The sequence below is a fragment of the Callithrix jacchus genome, chromosome 15 (genome assembly GCF_049354715.1).
Source record: "Callithrix jacchus isolate 240 chromosome 15, calJac240_pri, whole genome shotgun sequence".
Classification (NCBI taxonomy): domain Eukaryota; kingdom Metazoa; phylum Chordata; class Mammalia; order Primates; family Cebidae; genus Callithrix; species Callithrix jacchus.
The window spans coordinates 48,774,170-48,796,734 of record NC_133516.1 but is presented as its reverse complement, the minus strand read 5'-3'; the positions used below and the strand labels follow the sequence as shown (position 1 = coordinate 48,796,734).

Genomic DNA, 22,565 nt, shown 5'->3' with positions numbered 1-22,565 from the left:
AAGGAATCAAGAAAATTAGGAATCTATCCTAGCATACTTCTTTTAAAGTAAGATTTTTTTCTAGGTCTTCAAAAAAAAAAAAATGAAACTGCAAAGTGAAAATGTCATACTTATTAAGTATGCTTACTAAGTATTATACTTAATAAGGATAACATTTAAATGATATAATCTGGGTTATTAAACTTCAGTAAGATATAGACATTTTCACTTTGCAGTTTTTCTTAACCATTCAAATGTAACATATAGTAAAAATGTTTTACAGGAAACTTTAAAAAGGACCCACTGTACCCACTCTTGTTTCTTAAGAGTCACATGTTGACTAAGAAGCCTGGCTCTGGAATCAAATGTAGCCTCGGCCATTTGCTTGTTGGATAGATGATTTAGGCGTGTTATTAAAACTTAATCTCACTGAGCCTCAGCTTCTTCCTAAGTCAAATGGAACAACAACTGTGCAGAAATAGGATTATAAAGATTATATAAGGCAATACATGTAAAGTAAGCTTGATAAGTAGTAATTGTAACGTATATTTAAACATACAAATGACCTAACCATATCTAATAGATAATCTGTGTAAGTGAATCTCACCAGAAGTTTCCATTACCAGGCCAAACTTCATACCTTCTGCATACGTGGGTTTTATTTTTTTTTTTTCCGTATTGCAATGATTAATACTTAGTAGTCCAATGACCTAGCCTAGGCAAGTCTAAATGGTTACATCACAAGCATCAAACTGAAATGACTATATTTAACCCAGTATTCTGAGAAAGAGGAACCAGAAACTACTGTTGGAACATTATACGGCTATGTTCCCTATATAGGTAAGCACTTTCAAAAGGAAAAATCACATTCAGAGTGCGGTTGAACACTTTACTATTATTTATGCACCACTTGTGAATACGGAAAAGCTTCAAGTGAGCAGGTAGCACAAAAGAAGTTAAACACACACAGTAAACTGCCTTTCCCACTAATTTTAAAGTAGGAAGTTATTTTTCAGCCCCCAGTTTTTAAATTTTATTTTTAAAAGTTTAAACAATAAAAGTAAAAATAAAAACAGTTTAGCATACGTCTAGAAATATTGAAAATTGTTAATTTGGGGACTTAGGCACGTAGAGACTATATTTTACTCATTTTTTATTCCACTGCTTTGACCCCCAAAGCATTAAAACAATCTATCAAATGGTAATTTGTTTTTAAAGGAACACACTACTATGTTTTAAACCCTTTTATAAAAGAGTCCCATGTACTAAAGAAACATGCGTTATGGATAACTTGTTGAAAATAATTCTAGATCAGCACTGTCCAGTATAACTGCCAGTGATGAAAATGTTGTATCTCTGTGCTGTTTAATATGGCGGCCACTAGCTGCGGGTGACCACCAAGCACCGAAAACATGTTTAGTGGCCCCACACGGTGGCTCACGCCTTAATCCCAGCGCATTGGGAGGTTGCGGCGGGCGAATCACGAGGTCAAGAGATGGAGATCATCCTGGCCAGCACAGTGAAACCCCGTCTCTATTAAAAATACAAAAAATTAGCTGGGCGTGGTGGTGCCTGCCTATAGCTCCAGCAACTCGGAGCCCTGAGAAAGAATTGCTTGAAACCGGAAAACGGAAGTAGTGAACCGGGATTGCGCCACTGCACTCCAGCCTGGCGATAGAGCGAGACTCTGTCGCAAAAAAAAAAAAAAAAAAAAAAAAAAGTGTTTAGTGTACTTGGGGACCCGAGGAACTACATGTTTCATTTTATTTAACTTATAATTTAAGTTTAAACAGCCACGCATGGCTACTGGCTGCCATACTGACCAGCACAAGTCTAGATTACCTCAAACACACACACCGACCCAGTAACTTAAAATTCAACGCTAGAAGAATCCCTCAAGTCAAAATAAGGTCTTAAAAAGAGAGGACCCGTTTTCTAGTCTCAAGAAACAAAGCCATTGGTTTCATTTCATTATTGCATCTCAGTATAAACATCAAGTGGACAATACTGAGGGGGGAAGGGAGCTTGGTGCAGATACCGACACAAGTTCCTACCATCATCATACCTGAAGTAAGGGCTGATTGCAGCAAGAACGTTTCTATGACAGGAAAATGTTTTCCCGTGATCCACTTCCACTACAATGTCTGTCAACTGTCCTTCATCGTACATTGTTTTGAGTTGCTTAAGAATACTGCAAGCATGGAAGGGGTCCATGGCATCGCTGGCTGGGTCTGTAGATGGAATCCCATTCGGTGTTGGGGAAGATTTACTTAAATCTAGGAGGAGAAAAATCGTACAACCACAAGAAGTGCCGAGCCAGTTACGGCGTCGCGGGATTTTTTTTTGTTTGTGTGTTTGCTTGCTTGGCTTTTTCCCCGCTACAAAGATATATATATACATATATGTCTGTGGATATACGCACGACCTCGTGGGACCGCGAGTTTAGGATCTAGGAGACAGAGGGCGGAGCGCCATCGGCGGAACAAGTTCAAAGGCCAGCCTGCTCCTGCGGAGCCCGGCGAGCCCGGCGCCCGTGCTCGCGGAGGGAACGCGCTCGCAGCCCATGTGAGGCGTCTGCGAGAACTCCGCCGAGAGCCGAGGGCAGAGCCTCACGAAGGAAGCTCAACCGACGGCGACCGCCGGTGCCCCCTCAAGCCGCCTCCCGCTGCCTCCCGGGTCGCAGCGACGGCGGGTACCCAGCCTCCCCATCCCTGTCCCGCCGGACCGCCCACCGCCCTCCGCACCATTCATCCTCCCCTCATTCCCCTCTACCTCCTCATCCTTCCCTCCGGCTCCACACCGCTACCTCTTCATCCCACCGCCTATGGCCGGCCCCGGCCAACCTTCCCCCTCAACTCCCTCCACGCCGCCCTGGCCACCACACAACCCACCTGCCGACGCGGCCATTTCTCGATGGGGCCCCGGCTCCAGCTATTTAAAGAGGAAATGTCATTTCGCTTCTCCAGCTCCCGGGTTCCGGCTCTTCTAAGCTTCCCCTAGCCAATGGGGTGTACTGTGCATTTGGCTCCGCCCCTAGCCTACGAATTTCTGGCACTGATTGGTCTCGACGCGAGCATATGCGTGACGGGTAATGTAGTTTGATTGCCCCCGCTCCCGCGTGGTCAGACTTGGGCGGAGGCCCAACCCGGGAATTCCTATTGGCAGATACGGGCGGAGGTGGAGAGCAGGGAGCTAGCCAGCCTGTGGCCGTCGAGCGCGCAGTGCCTGCCGGGAGAGGTAGTCTTCTGGCGGAGGAGAACTGTCATTCTGAGGGGCTGGGGTAGGGAAAGCTCTTCAAGTGCGAATGTCCCCATTTTAGGCCTCTCTCCTGGCCCCCGGCTCATTTTTTTACCTTTTTCTTCTTCCGTAAACTTCCTGCCACTGACTGGCTTCCGGTATGCAATCAAGCTCTGCGTGAGAGCTGTAAAACCTGAAAAATTTGGAAATGTACAGGAGGGCTGTTGTCCAAAAATGCAAAGGAAATATGACGCCCCACCCTGAAGAAAAATATCGGAAGGCCCAAAAGCAAGGCGTCTCTGATGAGTCACCTGTGACACCCAATTGAAATAGCATCGCCTTGGCCCGGTACTCTGGTTTCCACAGATTAACTTGGTCTGGTTAGAGCGGTTGTTTAGGATATTTAACTCCCACTCGTGCCTTGCTTTTCTAGCGCACCCAGAGAACACCTGTTCCGCACGTGAACATTATAGAGGGATCCCAGATGCTTTCCTTTTTGCTCTTGGAAAATGGAGGGATGCAATACTAAGTATTCTGGGAATTCCTTTGAAAAAAATACCGGAGAGCCCTGAGCCCGGGGCCAGGGATGATTACTGAAGCCCTGGCTCTTTAGTCACTATATGTGAGAACTGACATAAGACCTTTCAATCCTTAACCACTTAGATCCTTCACCTGTAACGTGAAGTGATAGTAATACGTATTCTATGGACTTCATAGGCTGCAACCCTTTGGAAAGAAAATCAAAATTTTGATTTACTCATCTTGTGTTTCTAACATCTGATGGGGTGCCTGGCACATTATAGATGCTTAATATTTTAAAGATTAAGGTGCAAATGAGCTAACATTGGTAATGTTACTTCTAGACTGTTAAAATGTAAGGAAGTATCAGTGAATGGCAAGAATGTCTAGTAGGCATATAGTTAGCCCGTGTGCATAAATCTTCTAGCACTGAAAAGATTAAACAGTTGAACTTCTTGATAAAGGATCTTGGAATTTAAATTGTTATTGAGAAAGAGAAAGAATTTTGAAAAACAATTCAGTTCTGTCCCCTAGGTCTGCTGAGAAATTTAGAACTCAAAATACTATAACCCCATGCAAATTAACAAGAAGTGGTATTTCCTCATGACAGGGGTTTATGCATTCCCATATGCGCTTATAATTTCCTCTTTGTGAATGTCCTGTCTGCACATTTCTGGATGGATGAAATTGACTTAATTTTTGTTACTCATAACTTTACTTTTTCATTTTTATGTGCTTAATGATATTGCTTTCTAAGTTATTAAATGGTGGCATTTTTATTACAATATGGATAGTATTGGGGGGAAAATTGCATTAATCCTTAGGGTTTGACAACCTCTGACAATGTTGCAGATAAAAATACAGGGCATGCATTATTTGAGACATACTTAAACTAAAATAACACTTGTTGTTTATCTGAAATTCCAGTTTAATTGGGTGTTCTCTATTTTACGTGGCAACCTTTTCAGATTTCTTAAAATAGGAGTTTCGTTTGCACTTTGTTGTTGTTTTGTAGCCATCTATTTACTTAAGCCTTTAGATATTTGGTCAATTTTTTTAAAAATTTAATTACCAACTTAGTAGCAAACAGACCTGACAATATTGTTTGATTAGTTAAAAGACAGTGTTCAGGTTATTTGACCCACAAAGATTTATAAATTGGAGATGGAGCAGAATACAAATAACAAAAGCCAATCTAAATACAAATAGGAAAATAATTATAGGTACAAAGTTGCCATTTATATGACACTGTAAATAGACCCCATTCTACTGGGCAGATGGCGTTACCCCATAATAAAGATTTAATCTTCACTAAAATGCATTTTTTAGAAGCACAATAAATAGGAGGATCTTGAAACTGAGACAGTAATACCAAACTATTCTTTCTCAATGATCTGTAAGAATACTGGGGAGATTCCTTTTCAGGACGGATACTGACTAGCCAAAGGTTACACATTTATTTTAAAATGGCTCTAATTTGAATTTTAGTAAGAACCTCCTGAATCACTGCACATCTGGAAAGAGCAGCAAAAGTAAACCAGTTTTCCTCTTAAGGTATTGAGTACTATATTTCAATTTTCTCACATATTCACAGTTTAAAGTAAAATCAATTAAGAACAGAAATTGAAAAACTGAACTAGAATATTTGAAGGTCCTACATTTAGTTCTACTTAGACACTTAGAGCTTTTATATTTTAATATTATTGTTTTACCTAGGAATCACAAGCAAAGAGAATTGCTATAATCATGGTTGCTTGAGAGAAGAAACGTCTTTACATTTAAATTCTAGCAAAGATGAAGGATTATGAAAGCATCAAATTTGGAAATCCAAAAATTCAAAAATGAGAAATTGAAGGCTCCTTGTTTTTTTCTGCTTTCATTTCAAGAGAATGACTTTTAGCAATTATCAGCTATCCCCAGGCTACTCTCTGTAATACCACACAACACAAGAATGATAGCAACTCTGATGAACAAAGTGTAAAAGAAAATAGAACTTCACTTCTCCAAATAGATTCTGCAGTTTTCCAATTTCCCTGTTCAGTACCAGTTGGGGCAGTGAAATTGACCAGAGCTATATAAAATGAAAGTAAAGAATACTTGAAACTCTTACCTTTTAGCAAATGACATCCTTATGTATTTATCCACTTCAGCCTACAGATACAACCATCTTAATATCTTCAATGTGATATTTTTTCTTGCTTAAAAACTACATTGGCTAGGTAAATGAAACAACAAAAGTGATCATTCAATATAAATTTAATATGGCATGAGATACACAAAGTTTTCTTTAATTTCTAAAACCTTATATATTGTCCATGATTTAGTTTCTTTAAATAAAAACTCTAAATAGGTATTAACATCAGGTTTACTGATTGGGCAGCACTGGTCTTTATTGTATTTTTAATTTTTTATTCCCTTTGAAGTTATATGAGGATTCAACACGGTAGTAACTAGAAGATTGCATTTCATGAATCACTGAATTTGACCGTACTGGAGGATATTAACATGCATTAATTTTTACATATTTGGAATTTAGCACATACTTGGAAAAAAGACTATGAAACAGTCTTTTTTTTTTTTTTTAGATGGAGTTTCGCTCTTGTTACCCAGGCTGGAGTGCAATGGCGCAATCTCGGCTCACCGCAACCTCCGCCTCCTGGGTTCAGGCAATTCTCCTGCCTCAGCCTCCCGAGTAGCTGGGATTACAGGCACGCACCACCATGCCCAGCTAATTTTTTGTATTTTTAGTAGAGATGGGGTTTCATTATGTTGACCAGGATGGTCCCGATCTGCTGACCTCGTGATCCACCCGCCTCGGCCTCCTAAAGTGCTGGGACCACAGGCGTGAGCCACAGCGCCCGGCCGAAACAGTCTTTTCAGTAATATTCAGTTCCTCAAAAATATTGATTGCCTCCTCCCACAACCTGCATTCTAAGAAGACACTATCTGAATCAATGTTTCCTATATAAAACAAGATAGATAGATATAGATAGATAGATAGATAGATAGATAAATAGATAAATAGATAGATAGATATAGATGATAGAGATATGAGATTCCTAATCTCAAGGATCTTATAGTTTATCTGTGAAGACAAAACTAGAAAATGAGAACTAAGGGCAACCCCTAGTTAGCATAAAATAAGTATTTCAAACAATTAATGTTAAGAATTTCAAAAGAGGTAAGGAATTCTATTCAGCTGGTGTGGGATTTAAGCTGAGCATCCGAAGAGGATACATCATAGAACTATTTGCAAAAGTGTCGGAATACTGTCTTACCTAATTGCTTTATCTTCGCTTGACCCAGAAGGTAAAGCATTCACTTTAATATTGATAGGGCTTAATTTAGGAATAGAACAAGGAAAAGGAATTAATGGTTGTGTGTTACCTACTTTATTGCACTTAATTTCACCTTTTAATTAAATTTTCTAAGAACAATGTTACAAATGAGGTGACCAAAGCCTGGAGAATTTCAATAGCCTGCCTGTAGTCATTTAGGGGTCTTTGGCTTTATAGCCAACTCGCTTTTGATAACAACATATAAAGATATGAGAATAAAATGGAGTATTGAAAATAAGGCGTAGGATTTTCTCCCCATTGAACATGTCTGGTTCTGTGTCAAACACAAGGTCAATCAATATCTGTCATGAATGAACAGAATTATTGGTATAGGTTTGAGATGGCTTCATGCCCCAAGAAATTGAAAAAAAAAAAGAAATAAAGGAAAGGCTAGAGGGGTATAAGTCAGACTATTAAGCTAATTTCACTTTGTCAGACCAAATTTATAATTTTAGAAGTATAGTGATTTAGTACGTTTTATCTGTCTATGAAATAATGAAAAGAAATGGCTAAAATATATATGTGTGTGATTAGCCATTAATATTTATTAAGTTGACACTGCTTCACTGTTCTACAGAAAGATTGAATTATTGTACAAGATTGGAGATCCTGAATAGAATTACTCTACTGTACCCTTAATTTATTCAATAATATTCAAACATAGAATGATTGCACAAGCCAAAGCCACTGTCAAAATGTGAGAGATCAGCACTCTTCTCTGTTTGAAGATTAGCTTATAATCCAAATAGAACTAATGGAATTAAACAGTGATTGTTGATTCTTTCTAACCCCAATTATGATTTGATTTTTTTAAGTTCATGAAATCGCTAAAAACTCTAAATGCAAGGAGAATCAGGGGCCAGTAATCTTCAGTGTGTAGACACAGGAACTGAAATTCATGAAGAATAGGCATCAGGTGTTTGGAAAGGAGTTCCTTAAACCCAGCAGAGAGAACATAGAGGATATAGTTGATTATACTTGAATCCTCAAATAATCAAATATTTATAAATCAAATCTATTGGCATATCACAATAATTTCAGGGATTTTTTTTCTGGTTGTTCTACACATGGTTTTCTTTATCTCAGCACAATTGGCATTTTCAGCTAGATAATTGTTGTGGGGGCTGCCCTGTGCATTGTCAGATACTTAGCAGCATCTCTTTCCTCCAGCCAGTAGCGTCCCCCTCTCTGTTATGAAAATGAAAATTGCCGCACACATTGTCTACTTTCTTCTGGGGGAAAATCATTGCAGTTGAAAACAAGTATTCGGCAACATACCTCCTACCTGTTCTGTGCTCCTGTGTGCTGTATGTTCTCCCACTTTTGTTAACAAGGCTATTAAAGTTTACATAAGTATACTCTGTTTATTATTTAAACCTAGTTTGTTTATTTTCCTTTTAAATATTCATATCAAAGAGTAGAGTTATACTCCTGAGTTCATAACACAATGTTATCTTTGGTCCATATGCCCATCTCTTGTGCTACATATGTACTATTGCCTTCAATCCCTGTTCTTTTCTTCCATCCTCTTCCAACTTCAAATACAACCATTATAATGGGTTTGGTCTGGATCCTGTGTTTCTGTTCTTGTAAAATATGTATTAATGTATTGAATATATGTTGACTATATGCTCTTGTGATTTATATAATGGTACATGCTATGGATCTCAATTTGTTCATTACTTTTTTCACTGGTACCATATATTTAAGGTTTTTGCAAGCTGCTTTGAATGCATCTAGTCAATGCTTTATATTCTTTACATTCCTATCAACTAGCTCACTGTTTGATGTGTTATGTATCAATAAATGTAAATGAATATATTGAATGAGAATGGGTGTAGTCAACAGAATAATGGCTGCCCAAAGAAGGTCACACTCTAATCCCCAGAACCTGTGACTATGTTATCACACATGACAAATGGGACTTTGAAGATGTGACTAAATTAAGGATTTCAAGATGTAGGGGTTATCCAGGTGGGCTCAATGTAATCACATTGTCCATATAAGAGGAGATGTGATTACAGAAGCAAAGGCTGAGTGATGTACTTTGAAGATGAAAGAAGGCGGCACGAGACAAGGAATGTGGGCAGCCTCTAAATGCTGGAAAAGGCCAGGAAATGGATTCTGCCCTAGAACTTGCATGACGAAAGCAGTTCTGCCACCATCTTGGTTTTGGACATCTAACATCCAATGCTGTAGGATAATTTCTGTTGTGTTAATTCACTAAGATTGTGGTAATTTGTTACAGAAGCAAAAGGAAAGTAATATATGGATAAACAGTAAATTTTCATGCAGTAATTCATCCATTGTAGTAGTACTTCATTAATGCCTGAAGAGTCATTCATCCATCGTACTATTACAATAAATGAATCACTGCATGAAGAGTTGACTGAGCTTTCCAACAGTTGAATTCTAAGTTTCATGTCCTCACTTTTCCTTTTCTTTCTCTCCACTCTCCTCCCTGTCTCTCCATCAAATGTTTAATACCAATTAAAATGGAGAGAATCTGAATATTTAAAAGAACTTGAATAAATAATTTTAAAGAGAAAATTAGAAGGTAAACAATCACCCCAAATCTATCTGTAAAGTATATATTTTTATTGCAGGAGGAGCTCCCTGGGTCATCTTGTGAGGAGAGTGAGATTCAACATGGGAGGGAATTGCAAAAGGGTCTGAATACCAGGAGATATGGTGGCTTGTGAGCCATATTTGGAGAAAAGCCACCTTCCTGGGTATAAAACTTACAGGCAGCAGGTTAATACAATAGAGACCTCAAGCCTTAGTCATAATTGTGGCTGAATGCTGTGTATATATATCTGGAAACAAAACACTAAGTAGATTAGTTGTGACACAGGCCAAAGAAGCATCTTAAGAACAGATGTTTTACATGTTGCTCTCTTGCATACCCAGTTTAATCCCTAAGAAAGTAATATATTCACTTAATTACAGTAGATTTGAGCAACTCAGTTTACCATAATCCATGGAGGAAAACCAGCCTTTAACTGATGTTGGGCCAATTCAGTTATATGGCTGTTTTCTCCAACCTTTCTCAAGACCTCTTTGTTAGAGAACACGTAGGTCTAATGTATGTCTGTGTCTGCACAATACATAGGTACATGGTTTTCTGGGGTGTCAGAGTGAGAATCACTCTTTAGGAGGTAGATTCTCATAGGAGGCACACACTCTGGAATCAGACTACCCAAGTTCAAATCTCACTGAAACACTTTCTAGCTATGACCTAGAGCAAGCTGATAACTTCTTCCTACCTCAGGTTTCTCAGCTTTAAAATTGGGCTAATAAGAGCATTAACCTTAGAAAACTATTATCAGGAGTAAAGGAGATAATCTGTGCAAACATACGCAGATTGTTTGCATTGGTACAATTCTCAGCCATTGGTACGGAGAAAGTACTCAGTAAATATTAGTTATTATTACTTGTAGTAGTACTTGAATAGTAAAGTGAAAATTCCATTTAATTTTTCAGGTTATTATAGCAGTTAATGTGTTGTTCTTCATGGTAAATTAACCAGTTTAGAGATTAATCACACTTAAGCTGGAGCAGGAACCTGAGATGCAGCTGTCTTCCCAGTTCGCTATGGTGGCATAGGCTCATCATCACTGGTGATTCCTAACCTTTCTAAAATGTGGAAGAAGAGGAAACAAACCACTCATAGGTGCTCTGAATTCAAATGCCTGTGACACTAAAAACAGCCCTGTATGTGTTAGTTATGATAGGCTAAGATATGCTGTCATAACAAGCAACCCCATATTTTCAGCAGCTTGAATCAACAAAATTTTTTCACTCATGCTTTTATAAAAGTCAGATCAGCAGGGGGCTCCACTCATTGCAAAAACTCAGAGGCCAGACTGGGAGAGCAGCCATCATAGCAAATGTGCTTGGTCACCATACCAGAAAAAAGCAAACACGTGGTAAATTATGCATTGGCTCTTAATGTTTCCACCTGGAGAAGCATATATCATTTCCAGTCCCATTTCATTGGCCAGAACAAGTCATGTGACCATCCTAAGTGAAAATATGTCAGGAAATCCAATTCTGCCATTCCCAGAAGGAGAAAAGCCAGAAGCATCTGGGAATTAGCACCAATCACAAACATCTTATACGAGGACTGTGCTAGCACTCTTAGTGATGTAGAGATAAACAAAACCTAGTACCTACTCTCAGTGACCTTGCGGGTAAGTAGGCACTCTGTGGCATATTCACTTAAGACTAAGACGAACCAACACTTTCTAATATTGGTTTACTTTAGTCACATAGGAAAACAAAACCAAACAATTAATTTCAAGGATTCTCCCCAAGGGTGATTTTGTCCCCAAGGGAATATTTGGGAATATCTAGAAACATTTTTGATTGCTTCATTTTGGGGTATGAGTGTTGATACTGGCACCTAGTGGATAGAGACTACGATGGCTGTACCTCAGCAAAGAATTACCTGGCCCCAAATGTCAACAGATAACTCTGTTAAAAACAGTTAAAAACTCTTAAAATTTTCACACTGTTTTCACACACGTGCCTTAATCTACTGAAATGAAAATTATGCCTTTGAAATGTCTATAGTTGAGACTATATACACCCAGGCCCATGAAGTCCTAGTGTGTACTATCATTGCACATTTTATGTCCAGACACATGGACTTCTATTCAGAAATACAGACTTGATATATTCATTTTGAGCTCCAAATGAGAGAGTGGACTATATTTTCAAAAATATCTTGCAATTCAAATTTAAAACACTGTCCTTCAAAACAGCACCATAAATGTATCCTCCAACTTGAGTTAAGCAAGCTTCATTCCCATTGGAAAAACAACACGGCATGACATGATTAGACACTGACCTTGGGTGATGAGCCTTATATGAGAGCTATTGTGAGAGCTTTTTGACAAGAGCACATTTTTCTAGGAACAGTCTGCCACGATAGGAGCAGTCAGGAAACGATCCACTGTAAGTGACCAAGGAAAGGGGTGTGTTTAAGCTCAGCAGTTCTAATTGAGTTTGTGAGACAGGCTTTTTCAAACACAGTTGAATGCAGAGGTGAAAGGTATGTGGAAGGAATGTTTTATACTTAACGGTGGGGAGCTATTAGTAAACTATACTGAGGAATCTTTGATCTTTCAGCATCAAATTGTGTTAGAATTTAGGTTTAATGTTATGTCCCAGATGGCAAGTTTTGTTTTCTAGTCTGAGCCTCAAGCTTTGCAGAACAACTGACTCCAGAATGTCAGATATGACACCTGGTGAAAGGATATTTGTGGGTTGTTAACTTGTGAATCAGAAGTCAAGCCCTGGCCCAGCAGGATGTTAATCCCGACGGCTGAGAGGGAGCCAATATGATCACAAGAACGCACACAGCTTGGGGTCTCAGAAACGGCTTAAGAAAGCTACAACTATGTTTGGAATGTACCGAATCAATAAATTGCTAATTTTTCCACCTGTGTGTTAGCCTGCTTACTCTTCAGGAAGCTGATGCTTGCAGTGCAAATACAATCCAAACGCTTTATTAATTGCTCAGGCTAAAACAGGTCAAAGGAGCATGCCTAAGCTGGGTTTGAAATTCTTTTACTTCCTAGGTTCCTGCGGTCACAGGGCAAATTTAATTGCTCTGTAAATTCTTCATCAAAAACTTTGTCCCTTTAATACGTGTCTGTGGTGAATACCAGCCATTTCTTCCTTTTACCCTCTAGGCCCTGTTTATTGGGTAAATGCCTTTGTTCTGAGAGAATACCAGCTCAAGTGAAGGGCCATGATTTCTACTACTTATTGTCAAGTGGTTTGGCACTAATAATAAGAATAAAAGTACATACACAGAGAAAAATAAAGGTCGTAAAATGTCAACCTTTTGGTAAATTAAAGACTTTATGGGAACTCACTGTACTCTTGAAGGTTTAAACATTTTCAAATTAAAAAGTATAGAAATGAAACTGGTAGAAAGGAGGTTCTACTAAGCTTGAACTGTTGCAATGAGATGACAATAAAAATTGTTTTGTTTTTTCTTTAAAGAAAATGTGGCAGAAGTACGAATATTTGGTTTTTTGTTTGTTTGCTTTGAGATAGGGTCTTACTCTGTTGCCCAAGCTGAAGTGCAGTAGTGAGAGCACAGCTCACTGCAGGCTCACCCTTCTGGGCTTAACTGATCCTCTCACCTCAGCCTCCCAAGTAGCCGGGATTAGAGACATGTGCCAAATTGCCCAGCTAATTTTTAAATTATTTGTAGACACATCGTCTCACAATGTTGCCCGGGCTGGCCTTGAACTACTGGATTCAAGCAATGCTACCCACTTGGCCTCCCAAAATGCTGGGATTACAGGCACGAGCCACCCAACCTGGCCAAAGTGAGTGTTTGGCTATGATGGAAAGCAGCACAAGTTGAGAATTCCTTATCACAAATTCTTGGTGTTAAAATGAACACTCTGAATGAAGAGACTCCCAAACAGGCTTTGTGTGAGCAACATGGCTATTTATTCACCTGGGTGCAGGTGGGCTGAGGTCAGAAAAGGTATCAGTGGAGGGTGGATGATAGGAGTTGGTTTTATACGTTTGCGGTAAACAGTGGAAAGTTACCGAAGTAACTTTAGGGTGGTTTTTTGGGGTCATAGGTTTGCAAGCTGGGAGACAGTTATAGGATGTGGAGTCACAAGGTTGACCAAGGTCAGTTACAAAATCCAACGGTCTTGTCAATTGAGGCCAGAATAAGAAACAATAGAAGAATGTCTCAACTTAGTTAGGTGATGCAGGGGTTGATTGTTTCTTCCAGGAACTCATCTGGAGTGTACGTACAGGTCACAGAGATCACCCTGCCGTTCATGGTGCGGTCAGACCTTAAACTTGGGACCAGTGTATCTGACTTTGAAATATTTTGGATTTTAGAATATTTGCACATATATAATGAGATATCCTGGGGATGGGATCCAAGTCTAAGCATGGAATTTATTTATGTTTCATATATACCTTATATACATAGCCTGAAGATAATTTTACACAATGCTTTTAATAATTTTGTGCATGAAACAAAGATATGACTGTGTGTTTGACTGCAACCTGACACATGAGTTCAGATGAGGAATTTGCTTTTTTTTTTCATTATACTTTAAGTTCTGGGGTACATGTGCAGAATGTGCAGGTTTGCTGCATAGGTATACATGTGCCATGGTGGTTTGCTGCATCCATCAACCCATCATCTACATTGGATATTTCTCCTAATGGTATTCCTTCACTAGCCTCCCACCCACAAACAAATGTGGAATTTTCTACTTGTGGCATTATGTTGGCACTCAAAAAGTTTAGTATCTTGAAGGATTTCAGATTAAGGATGCTCAACTGTATTTAGATCTTTGTTAATGAATACAAGTTGGTGCTGCTGCTCTCCTGGATGTTTTTCCAATACAGTGTCAACTGGTCTCTCTCCTTAACAAAAATAAAAGAGAGCATATTGATGAAGGTGAAAATACAAGTATGCTTTTTTATGATGATTTAGTCTGAAATGACTTTGATTCATCAGCACGGGGCCCTAGGCTGCTTGGCTCACTCACCACACATTTTGCTGAGAGACAAAGTGTGGAATTAGCCCTTGGGTGCATATGAGGCCTAACTAACACTTTGTTGTACCAGATTTGCACCCTTGGTGACTTCCTTGTTGATTGCTACTGTGAACTGAATTGTACCTCTCCCAAATTCATATGTTGAAACCCTAAACCCCAATGTAATGATATTTGGAGATGGAGCCTTTGGGAGATAGTTAGGTTTGCATGAGGTCTTAAAGGTGAAGCCCTTATGGTAGGATTGGGGCCCTCATAAGAAGAGACACCAAGGCAAATTAAAAATGGAATGAGATATAACATCCTGCTGGGCCAGGGCTTGACTTGTAATTCACAAGTTAACAAGGCACAAATATCCTTTCGCCAGGCATCATATCTGACATTCCGGAGTCAGTTGTTCTGCAAAGCTTGAGGCTCAGACTAGGAAACCAAACTTGCCATCTGAGATATAAATTTAAAGCTAAATTACAAATTTTTTCACTGGTCTAGCCTCAAACCTGTTAGGATACCTTTTATCAAAAGTACGAAAGATAGTGTTGGCAAGGATATGGAGAAAAAGGAACAAAAAGGAACCTTGCACACTATTTATAGGAATATAAATTAGGACAACCATTATGGAAAACAGCATGGACGTTCCTCAAAAAATTAAAAATAGAAATGCCAGAAGACCCATCAGTCTCATTACTGGGTGTATATCCTAAGGAAGTGAAATCAGTACATCAAACAGGTACCTGCACTTCCTTGTTTATTGCAGCAGTATTCACAATTGCCAAGATGCAGAATCGACCTACACGTCCATCAACAGATGAGTGGATTTAAAACAATGTGGTATACTCTCACTGCTTCACTGGACTAACCAGAAAAAAAAAAAAAGAAAAATGTGGTATATATATACAATGGAAACTATTCAGCCATACAAAAGGAGGAAGTGGTGTCATTTTCAACAACATGGATGAACCTGGAAAACATTTAGTGAAATAAGCCAGACACAGAAAGACAAATATCACATGTTCTCACGCAAATGTGCAATCTAAAAAAATTGATTTCACAGACATAGAGGAATGGTAGTCATCAGGGAATGGGGTTTTTGGGTAGGGCAGGGTAAGAAGATACTGCTCAAAAAATACAAAATTACAGTTACACAGGAGGAATAAGTTCGAGAAATCTATTTTGTAACATGTTGACTATAGTTAATAATATATCGTATTCTTGAAAAATGCAAAGATAGTGAATATAAAGTGTTCTCACAACAAAAATGATAACTTTGAGGTAAGGCATATGTTAATTAGCTGTATTTAGTCCTTTCAAAATGTATGTATACTTCAAAACATCATGTTGTACACAGTAAATACATATAATTTTACCTGTAGATGTAAACAACAAAATTAATAAAATAAAATAGTGTAAAGTAACCCCCACACCCAAGAGGAAATAGTAGACAGCTCTCTCTCTCTCTCTCCCTTACTTTCTGTCTTTCTCCCTCTCTTCCTTTCTCTCTTTCCTTGCCATGGGAGGACACAGCAAGAAACGAGCTGTCTACAAGCCTTGGAGCTAATTCTCAACAGAACCCAACGGTGCTGACACCTTAGATCTTTGTTAGTGAACACATTAACATTCATTAAGATTCATTAATCTTGGATCTCCAGCCTCTGGAATTGTGAGAAAATACATTTCTGTTGCTTAAGCCACTCAGTATACAGTGTTTTGTCATGGCAGCCCAAGCTCCCTAAAACAATTGCCAAACGTTTTGTTATGAGAGAGAGCTGATAGGAACTGTGGGAGAGAAGTTCTCTGTTTTGTTGTTGTTGCTGTTTTTAATTTTCCTTAGCTTGTTCTTATGCCTGGCCCATGTCCATTTATATTAAATTAACTGTACTAACTGCTGGTTTTGTACATCTTTATATGGAAAAATGTTGGGAGTCTTACATTGCCGCGTCTAGAATGTTGCCACAGTTGTATTATAAATATCTAGGAAAGTTGAGGTACCAGCCAAGACCCAGGACAGAGAAATCAGTGTTGTGGGACTCTCCCATTTCCTTAAGGCCCTTCTGCTGTACCATTTCAATCTGTTTTCGCACAAAAGAGAGTTGACATAGAGCCCCTTTACTTTAGTAAAAAGTGTGTTAAAACAGAGTGAAAAATAGACATTGGAGACTCCAAAAGGTGCAAGGGCAGGATGGGGGACGATGGTTGAAAAATTTTCTATTTGGTACAATATTCACTATTCAGGTGGTGGGTACACTAAAAGCCCAGACTTCGCCACTACTCAGTACATCCATGTAAGAAAACTAGATTCTTGGCCCCTAAATCTATGAAAAAATTTAAAAAGAACAAAAAAAGAGGAGAAAAAATATTAAAATCAAGAATAGTTATTTAAAAAATACAGTTTGGACTTTAAATTTGAATTCAAAACATAAATAATCAAGTCCACTAGAATTTTGGTGTAAGACCAAGATGTTATCTTGAACTGAATCTGCTAACTAGAATCTTGCACTATTTTTCTTCCATATATAGTCTCTGTGATTTCACAGTCTATGCTTTCTTCTTTTAATATCTTTAAAGTCAAATGAGAATTTAAAGAATTTTTGAAATGATCTGTGCATAGAATCAGTCTAGACTTTTATAGTCCCCCATAAAATTTTATCTTTGTTTTACTTATGCCTAGTGTGTCAGGGTTTGTTTGTTTGTTTGTTTTTAAGCATCTTTATGGGCAATGCTGTTGCACCATTACACCTATCATGCCAGCAGGGGCTGGCAAACCACTGCCCGTGAGACAAATCAAGCCCATGCCATTTTATACAATCCACAAGCTAAGAATTTTTTATATTTTTCAAACACTGTTTTTTAAACAATAATATGGGAAGCTGAAAATGTTTACTCTCTGGCTCTTTAAAGAAAGTCTGTCAATCCCTGCCTTAGGCCATCTGGACTCTTACAGAAGCAGCAAGAGAGAACAAGGAGAATTTTAAGTGCTAAACCTCAAAATGGTGTTCTTCTTTTTGCCCACTTTCTATTTCCCAGAATTCAGTCACATAGATTCCCCCTAACTGCAGAAGAGGCTGGGAATAGTTTCATTGTATATACAGAAGAAAATAAAAGATAAGGTGAAGAAATAATTTGTCTCTGCCATACAGAATCCCTACCAATTATTTGATTTCAAAAAGAAACAAATACTTTCTTTTTTTGCTCTCACATTTCATTGGACTAGATGACATTTATATGAACTACATAATTAAAAGTGCAACTGACATAAACAGCTTTGGGATACAACTGGCACTTGATAAACCCATAGCTCAACTGGGATCAAGGAGACATGGGCATCTTGGTGGGTTCAGCAGGCCATGGTTATCAGGCATTCTGTGTTGCTGACGGATGAGAGCCACGGTTCTCAACTAGGAGCAATTTTGCCCTCAGGAGGACATTTGACGAAATCTGGAAACGAGTGTGCTTGTCACAACTAGGCAAGTGTTGCTGGCATATTGTAGGCAGACACCAGCGATGCTGCTAAACAACCCACATTACACAGGACAGCCCCCACAACAAAGGGTTATCTGGTTCAAAATGTCAATAGTGCTGTGAATAGGAAAAGCAGTAATAGGGAGTAGTAATTGATCTGGAAAGTTGCTAAGTCTGAGTTTGTTAAGGGAGCTTCTAATACATGTATGTAAGTATTAAGTTCAGTCAAACTTTAAAAGAAGTCTTGGAAATTGTGGAGGTTTCTAAGGAAGCAGATTAATTCAGTTACTCATCTGCCACCACCCCCCAACACCCAGCACACTGTCTGGATCTTAAACCAACTGAAAATTAGGCATAGAAAGTAAACAGGATCAATGCAATAGCTTTATATCTGACCAAGCCTGATTGGAAAGAATGACATGGACAAATGGCCAAAAGGGAAATCTGAATGCTTTCCCTTAAATCTGAGTGTAGAAAGAACTGTGTCTGCTCAGCACAACCAGAAGTTTAGGTATGTGGAGAGAACAGAGGCATGGAAGCAAAGCAATGGGAGCAAAGCAATGTTAAACTCATCGATATCTTCTAGTAGAGAAATATAGATTAGAGTTTTTACCATCTCATCAGCCAGATAATTCTTTTCTCTTCCTCTGAGAAGTGTTGAAGAGGTAATAGTTGCATCCTTTCAAACAAAATGGAATTTCTATTATATTGGCTAAAAGGTCCATTGACTAAAGGAAATGTTGGTTCTCTCTCAGTCATAGTGGAAAAAGCCCCTTCCCTGCAAGAGGCTCCTTTCCCTTCCTCTTCTACCTTTCCTGAATGTAGGACCCTGAGCTAGTCACAACCTCTTCAGGCCTCAGTTCCCTCATGTGGATAATGATTCAGATTTGTCAGAAGGCTGGCTTAGATAATCTATAGAAGTCTCTTAAAATCTTAAGAATATTCCAAAGGTCACAATGTTGATTTAAAGACAGGACAAAATGTATGCATTTATGAAATCTTGATTGTGAGATCAAGTGTATAATCTCAGTCTTCTGAATTATTAGAAATTAGGTGTGGGGTATCCCAGCACTTTAAGAGGCCAACGTGGGCAGATCACAAGGTCAGAAGTTCAAGACCAGCCTCACCAAGGTGATAAAACCCTGTCTCTACTAAAAATGCAAAAACTAGCCAGGTATGGTGGCACATGCCTGTAATCCCAGCTATTCAGGAGGCTGAGGCAGGATAATCACTTGAACCTGGGAGGTGGAGGTTGCGGTGAGCCGAGATCACACCACTGAACTACAGCCTGGGCGACGGAGTGAGACTCTGTCTCAAAAAGAAAAAAAAAGAAAAGAAATTGGGTATGGGATGAGGCTGTTTGTTACCAGTGGGAATCGAAAAGGTATGGGTATTTTAGGGCATGATTCCAAGTTTTTCTAGGGACGGTGTCTTCCCTGGCTGAAGTGGGAATTGCACCTGTTTTTGGGAACTTGTTTATTCTGTTCCTCCAATTTTCTCTGATGCCTTGGAGTCTGTGACAGTTCTGACATAGTTTTTGTCATTTCTTTGCATCTTCCATCCATTGTAATTTTCATGTTCAGAGACTCTTTGAAATGGCGCTAAGATTTTTAACAGTCACCTTATATATTTCTGTGATTCATCTTTATGGCAATGGAGTTAATAAGCATACAGGTTTTGAGATCCAATATGAGAATTTTAGTTCTGATACAGCCCATTGCTGACCTGGTGACTGAAGAGAAATCACTTGATGCTTCTTAGCCTTCATTGTTTTATCTGTAAAATGGGGAGCGGGGGATAGTACTTAACTATCCAGGATCTTCTGAAGTTAATGTGTATGAAAACAGAAATGCTAGGTGGTGTTTTTAATTCTTCATCCATTTGCAGCCACTCTTGGGGACATTGCTTTGAAGAGTAAACATGCAGGAAAGAAAGTGTCTATTTACCCAAAAATTGGGTTGTGTGGTGAAGAACAGATGGGGGTCCCTTTCTACTGAAAGAAGCATCAACATGTGTTTGCTTAACTTATCTGGATGTGTTCCTGAGGGTTCCATCCCAGCATGACCACATGAGTACAGCAAAGAAACCCTCAGTCCCTCTTCAATGTGTAGTGAGTGGTAAACCCAGGCCCCCAAGGACACTATTTGATTAGTGGCCTCTTTCTAAGCCATAGTGGTTTCTGACAATAAGATTTAATATTGCAGAAATGTTCAATGCTGTAATACTCTATCTCTTTAAGCCTCGGCTTCAGAACCTGTTTGACCTCATTAGAAAAAGATGACATAAAAATGTGTTTAACCAAAAAATTTTCCTTCTCCAGTTTATTAGAAAACTGTCACAGATCAAAGACAGGACTAAGAAGTAGCAACACTACAGTTTAAATGGTGTTTCTAATGCACATCTCTAAGATATAACTTCCCAATACAGCAGAGTTCTAATGAGTCTCTAATGAGGCAAAAGGGTGGGCGCCGTCTCAGAACAACACTTTCTGTTCACATACTAGGCTCAGCTAGTCCTGGCAGTAGTGATCACAGTAGCATCCCCAATGCTACTTCCTTGCTTAAAATAATTACATTCAGAATTATCTCCCTTGACCCAGGAATTTGGCAATATGCGCTTAAAGACCCACAAGAAAGTCCATTTCTTTGACTCAGTAGTTCTACTTTGGGAATCTAGCCTAAGGAAACAATCCAAATGTGGAGAAAGCTAGACCCCAACTGCTCATTCCTTCTTGCTTTAAAATATCAAATGAGCGGAAATGGCATTCTGGTTCTCAGTTGTGGTATATGCGTTCAATGGAATGTTGTACAATGAACAAACATTGTAGTTATGAAAGCTATGTTGAAATACAGAAATGTTTATCATATAGGCCATGTGTGGTGGCTCATGCCTATAATCCCAGCACTTTGGGAAGCCGAGGTGCGCCGATCACTTGAGGTCAGGAGTTTGAGACCAGCCCAGCCAAGATGATGAAACCCCATCTCTACTAAAAATACAAAAATTAGCCGGGCGTGGTAGCTCACGCCTGTAATCCCACCTACTCTGGATGCTAAGGCAGGAGAATCACTTGAACCCAGGAGGTGGAGACTGCAGTGAGCCAAGATCACACCACTGCACACCAGCCTGGGCAACAGAGTGAGTGACACTTCATCTCAAGGAAAAAAAAAAAAGAAAGAAAGAAATGCTTATCATACAATGTTGAGAGGAAAAGGAGAATTTGCAGATGTTGGTCATTTTTACTATAACTATGGAAAAATATACCTAAGAGAAAAGACTAGAAAGAAGTTTCCCCAGCATGCTATTACCATGCTATTATCATCCTGCCACTATCATGTTACAGTCACGAGATCATAGAGGCTTAAAACAAAAGTTGTCTTTCAAATAATGAATAATATTTTTTAAATAAAATGGGTTTTTAGAGATTTCCAGCCCTCAGACTTGCTCTTATCCTCATTTCTCTGTCTAGGGCATGATGTACACCTACTTCATATTCGTGGAATTAATAGTTAGAGTAATCGTGGAACCATAAGGAATGATTACTGAAGAAATGCTATACATCCTACAAATAAAAGAAAGTTTCACAAAGACATGAAAGGAAAAAAATGTGGAGGTGAGTAGGCCACAGTAACATTATTTTATGGGTTCTAAGTGCTCTGCTTTACTTCCAGCCTTGGAGAAACAAGTATCTTTATGAGCATGAACTTGCTGGGAAGGAATGACTGCCATGCAGTGCTGTGAGCACATCTGCCCAGGTCCTTAAAGCAGAGCAGGTGGCTGTGCTCCTGTGCTGGGAAGGGCCCTGGCGCTAGACTTCTGAGACCTGGATCTTTACTCTGACTCAGAGCTCTGCAACTTCCCACATACACTTCAATCTCTTTGAATGCTGTTCTAAAATGAGGACAGTATAATCTCCACCATTCTTTCCAGCTCTGAACTTCATCCAGTCATTTATTCAGCACATATTTATTGAGCACTCACTGCATTCCAGACACTGTGCTAAGTACTTGTGGAGGTATTAATAAAAACCAAACAAAATCAAAATAGGACATAGTTCTGGATCTGAAAATAAATATTTCAATCCTATTGGGGATGAGGAAGGTGTAGGAGCAGGACACTGGTAAGGAAGCCTTTGTTTTGAATCTATCTTTACAAACAGGTATATATAATGTGTGTGTGGCGGCTGGGCACAGTGGCTCAGGCCTGGAATCCCAGCACGTTGAGAAGCCAAGGTGGGCAGATCACCAGAGGTCAGGAGTTCAAGACCAGCCTGGCAACATGGTGAAACCCCGTCTCTACTACAAATACAAAATTAGCTGGGCATGGTGTCATGCGCCTGTAATCCCAGCTACTCAGGAGGCTGAGGCAGGAGAATCACTTGAACCAGGGAGGCAAAGGTTGCAGTGAGCCAATATCGCACCATTGCACTCCAGCCTGGGTGAGTGAGCCAGACTGTGTCTCAAAAAAAAAAAGTGTATGTGTGTGTGTG

At 39.2% G+C, this 22,565-nt stretch overlaps 1 protein-coding gene and 1 long non-coding RNA gene across 5 annotated transcripts in view; one reads left to right on the top strand and one right to left on the bottom strand.

The window, feature by feature from the left end:
• Positions 1-2,966, bottom strand: part of KBTBD8 (kelch repeat and BTB domain containing 8) — a 13,381-nt gene extending 10,415 nt beyond the window's left edge. Inside the window, exons 1-2 of one of the 4 annotated variants that reach the window (XM_035276063.3) lie at positions 2,871-2,966; positions 2,045-2,255 (exon numbers count right to left, since the gene is read on the bottom strand). In XM_035276063.3, the coding sequence (XP_035131954.1) occupies positions 2,045-2,255; positions 2,871-2,886 (227 nt within the window). In that variant the 5' untranslated portion in view covers positions 2,887-2,966. Of the gene's footprint in view, positions 1-586; positions 1,593-2,044; positions 2,256-2,870 lie in introns of those variants that run through there. The other 3 variants (XM_035276064.3, XM_035276065.3, XM_035276066.3) reach the window with 3 other exon arrangements.
• LOC118147991 (uncharacterized) lies at positions 2,558-22,565 on the top strand. The gene is made up of 3 exons (XR_004734727.3): positions 2,558-2,671; positions 2,946-3,067; positions 21,546-22,565. It is a non-coding gene; the product is annotated as an uncharacterized LOC118147991 (long non-coding RNA).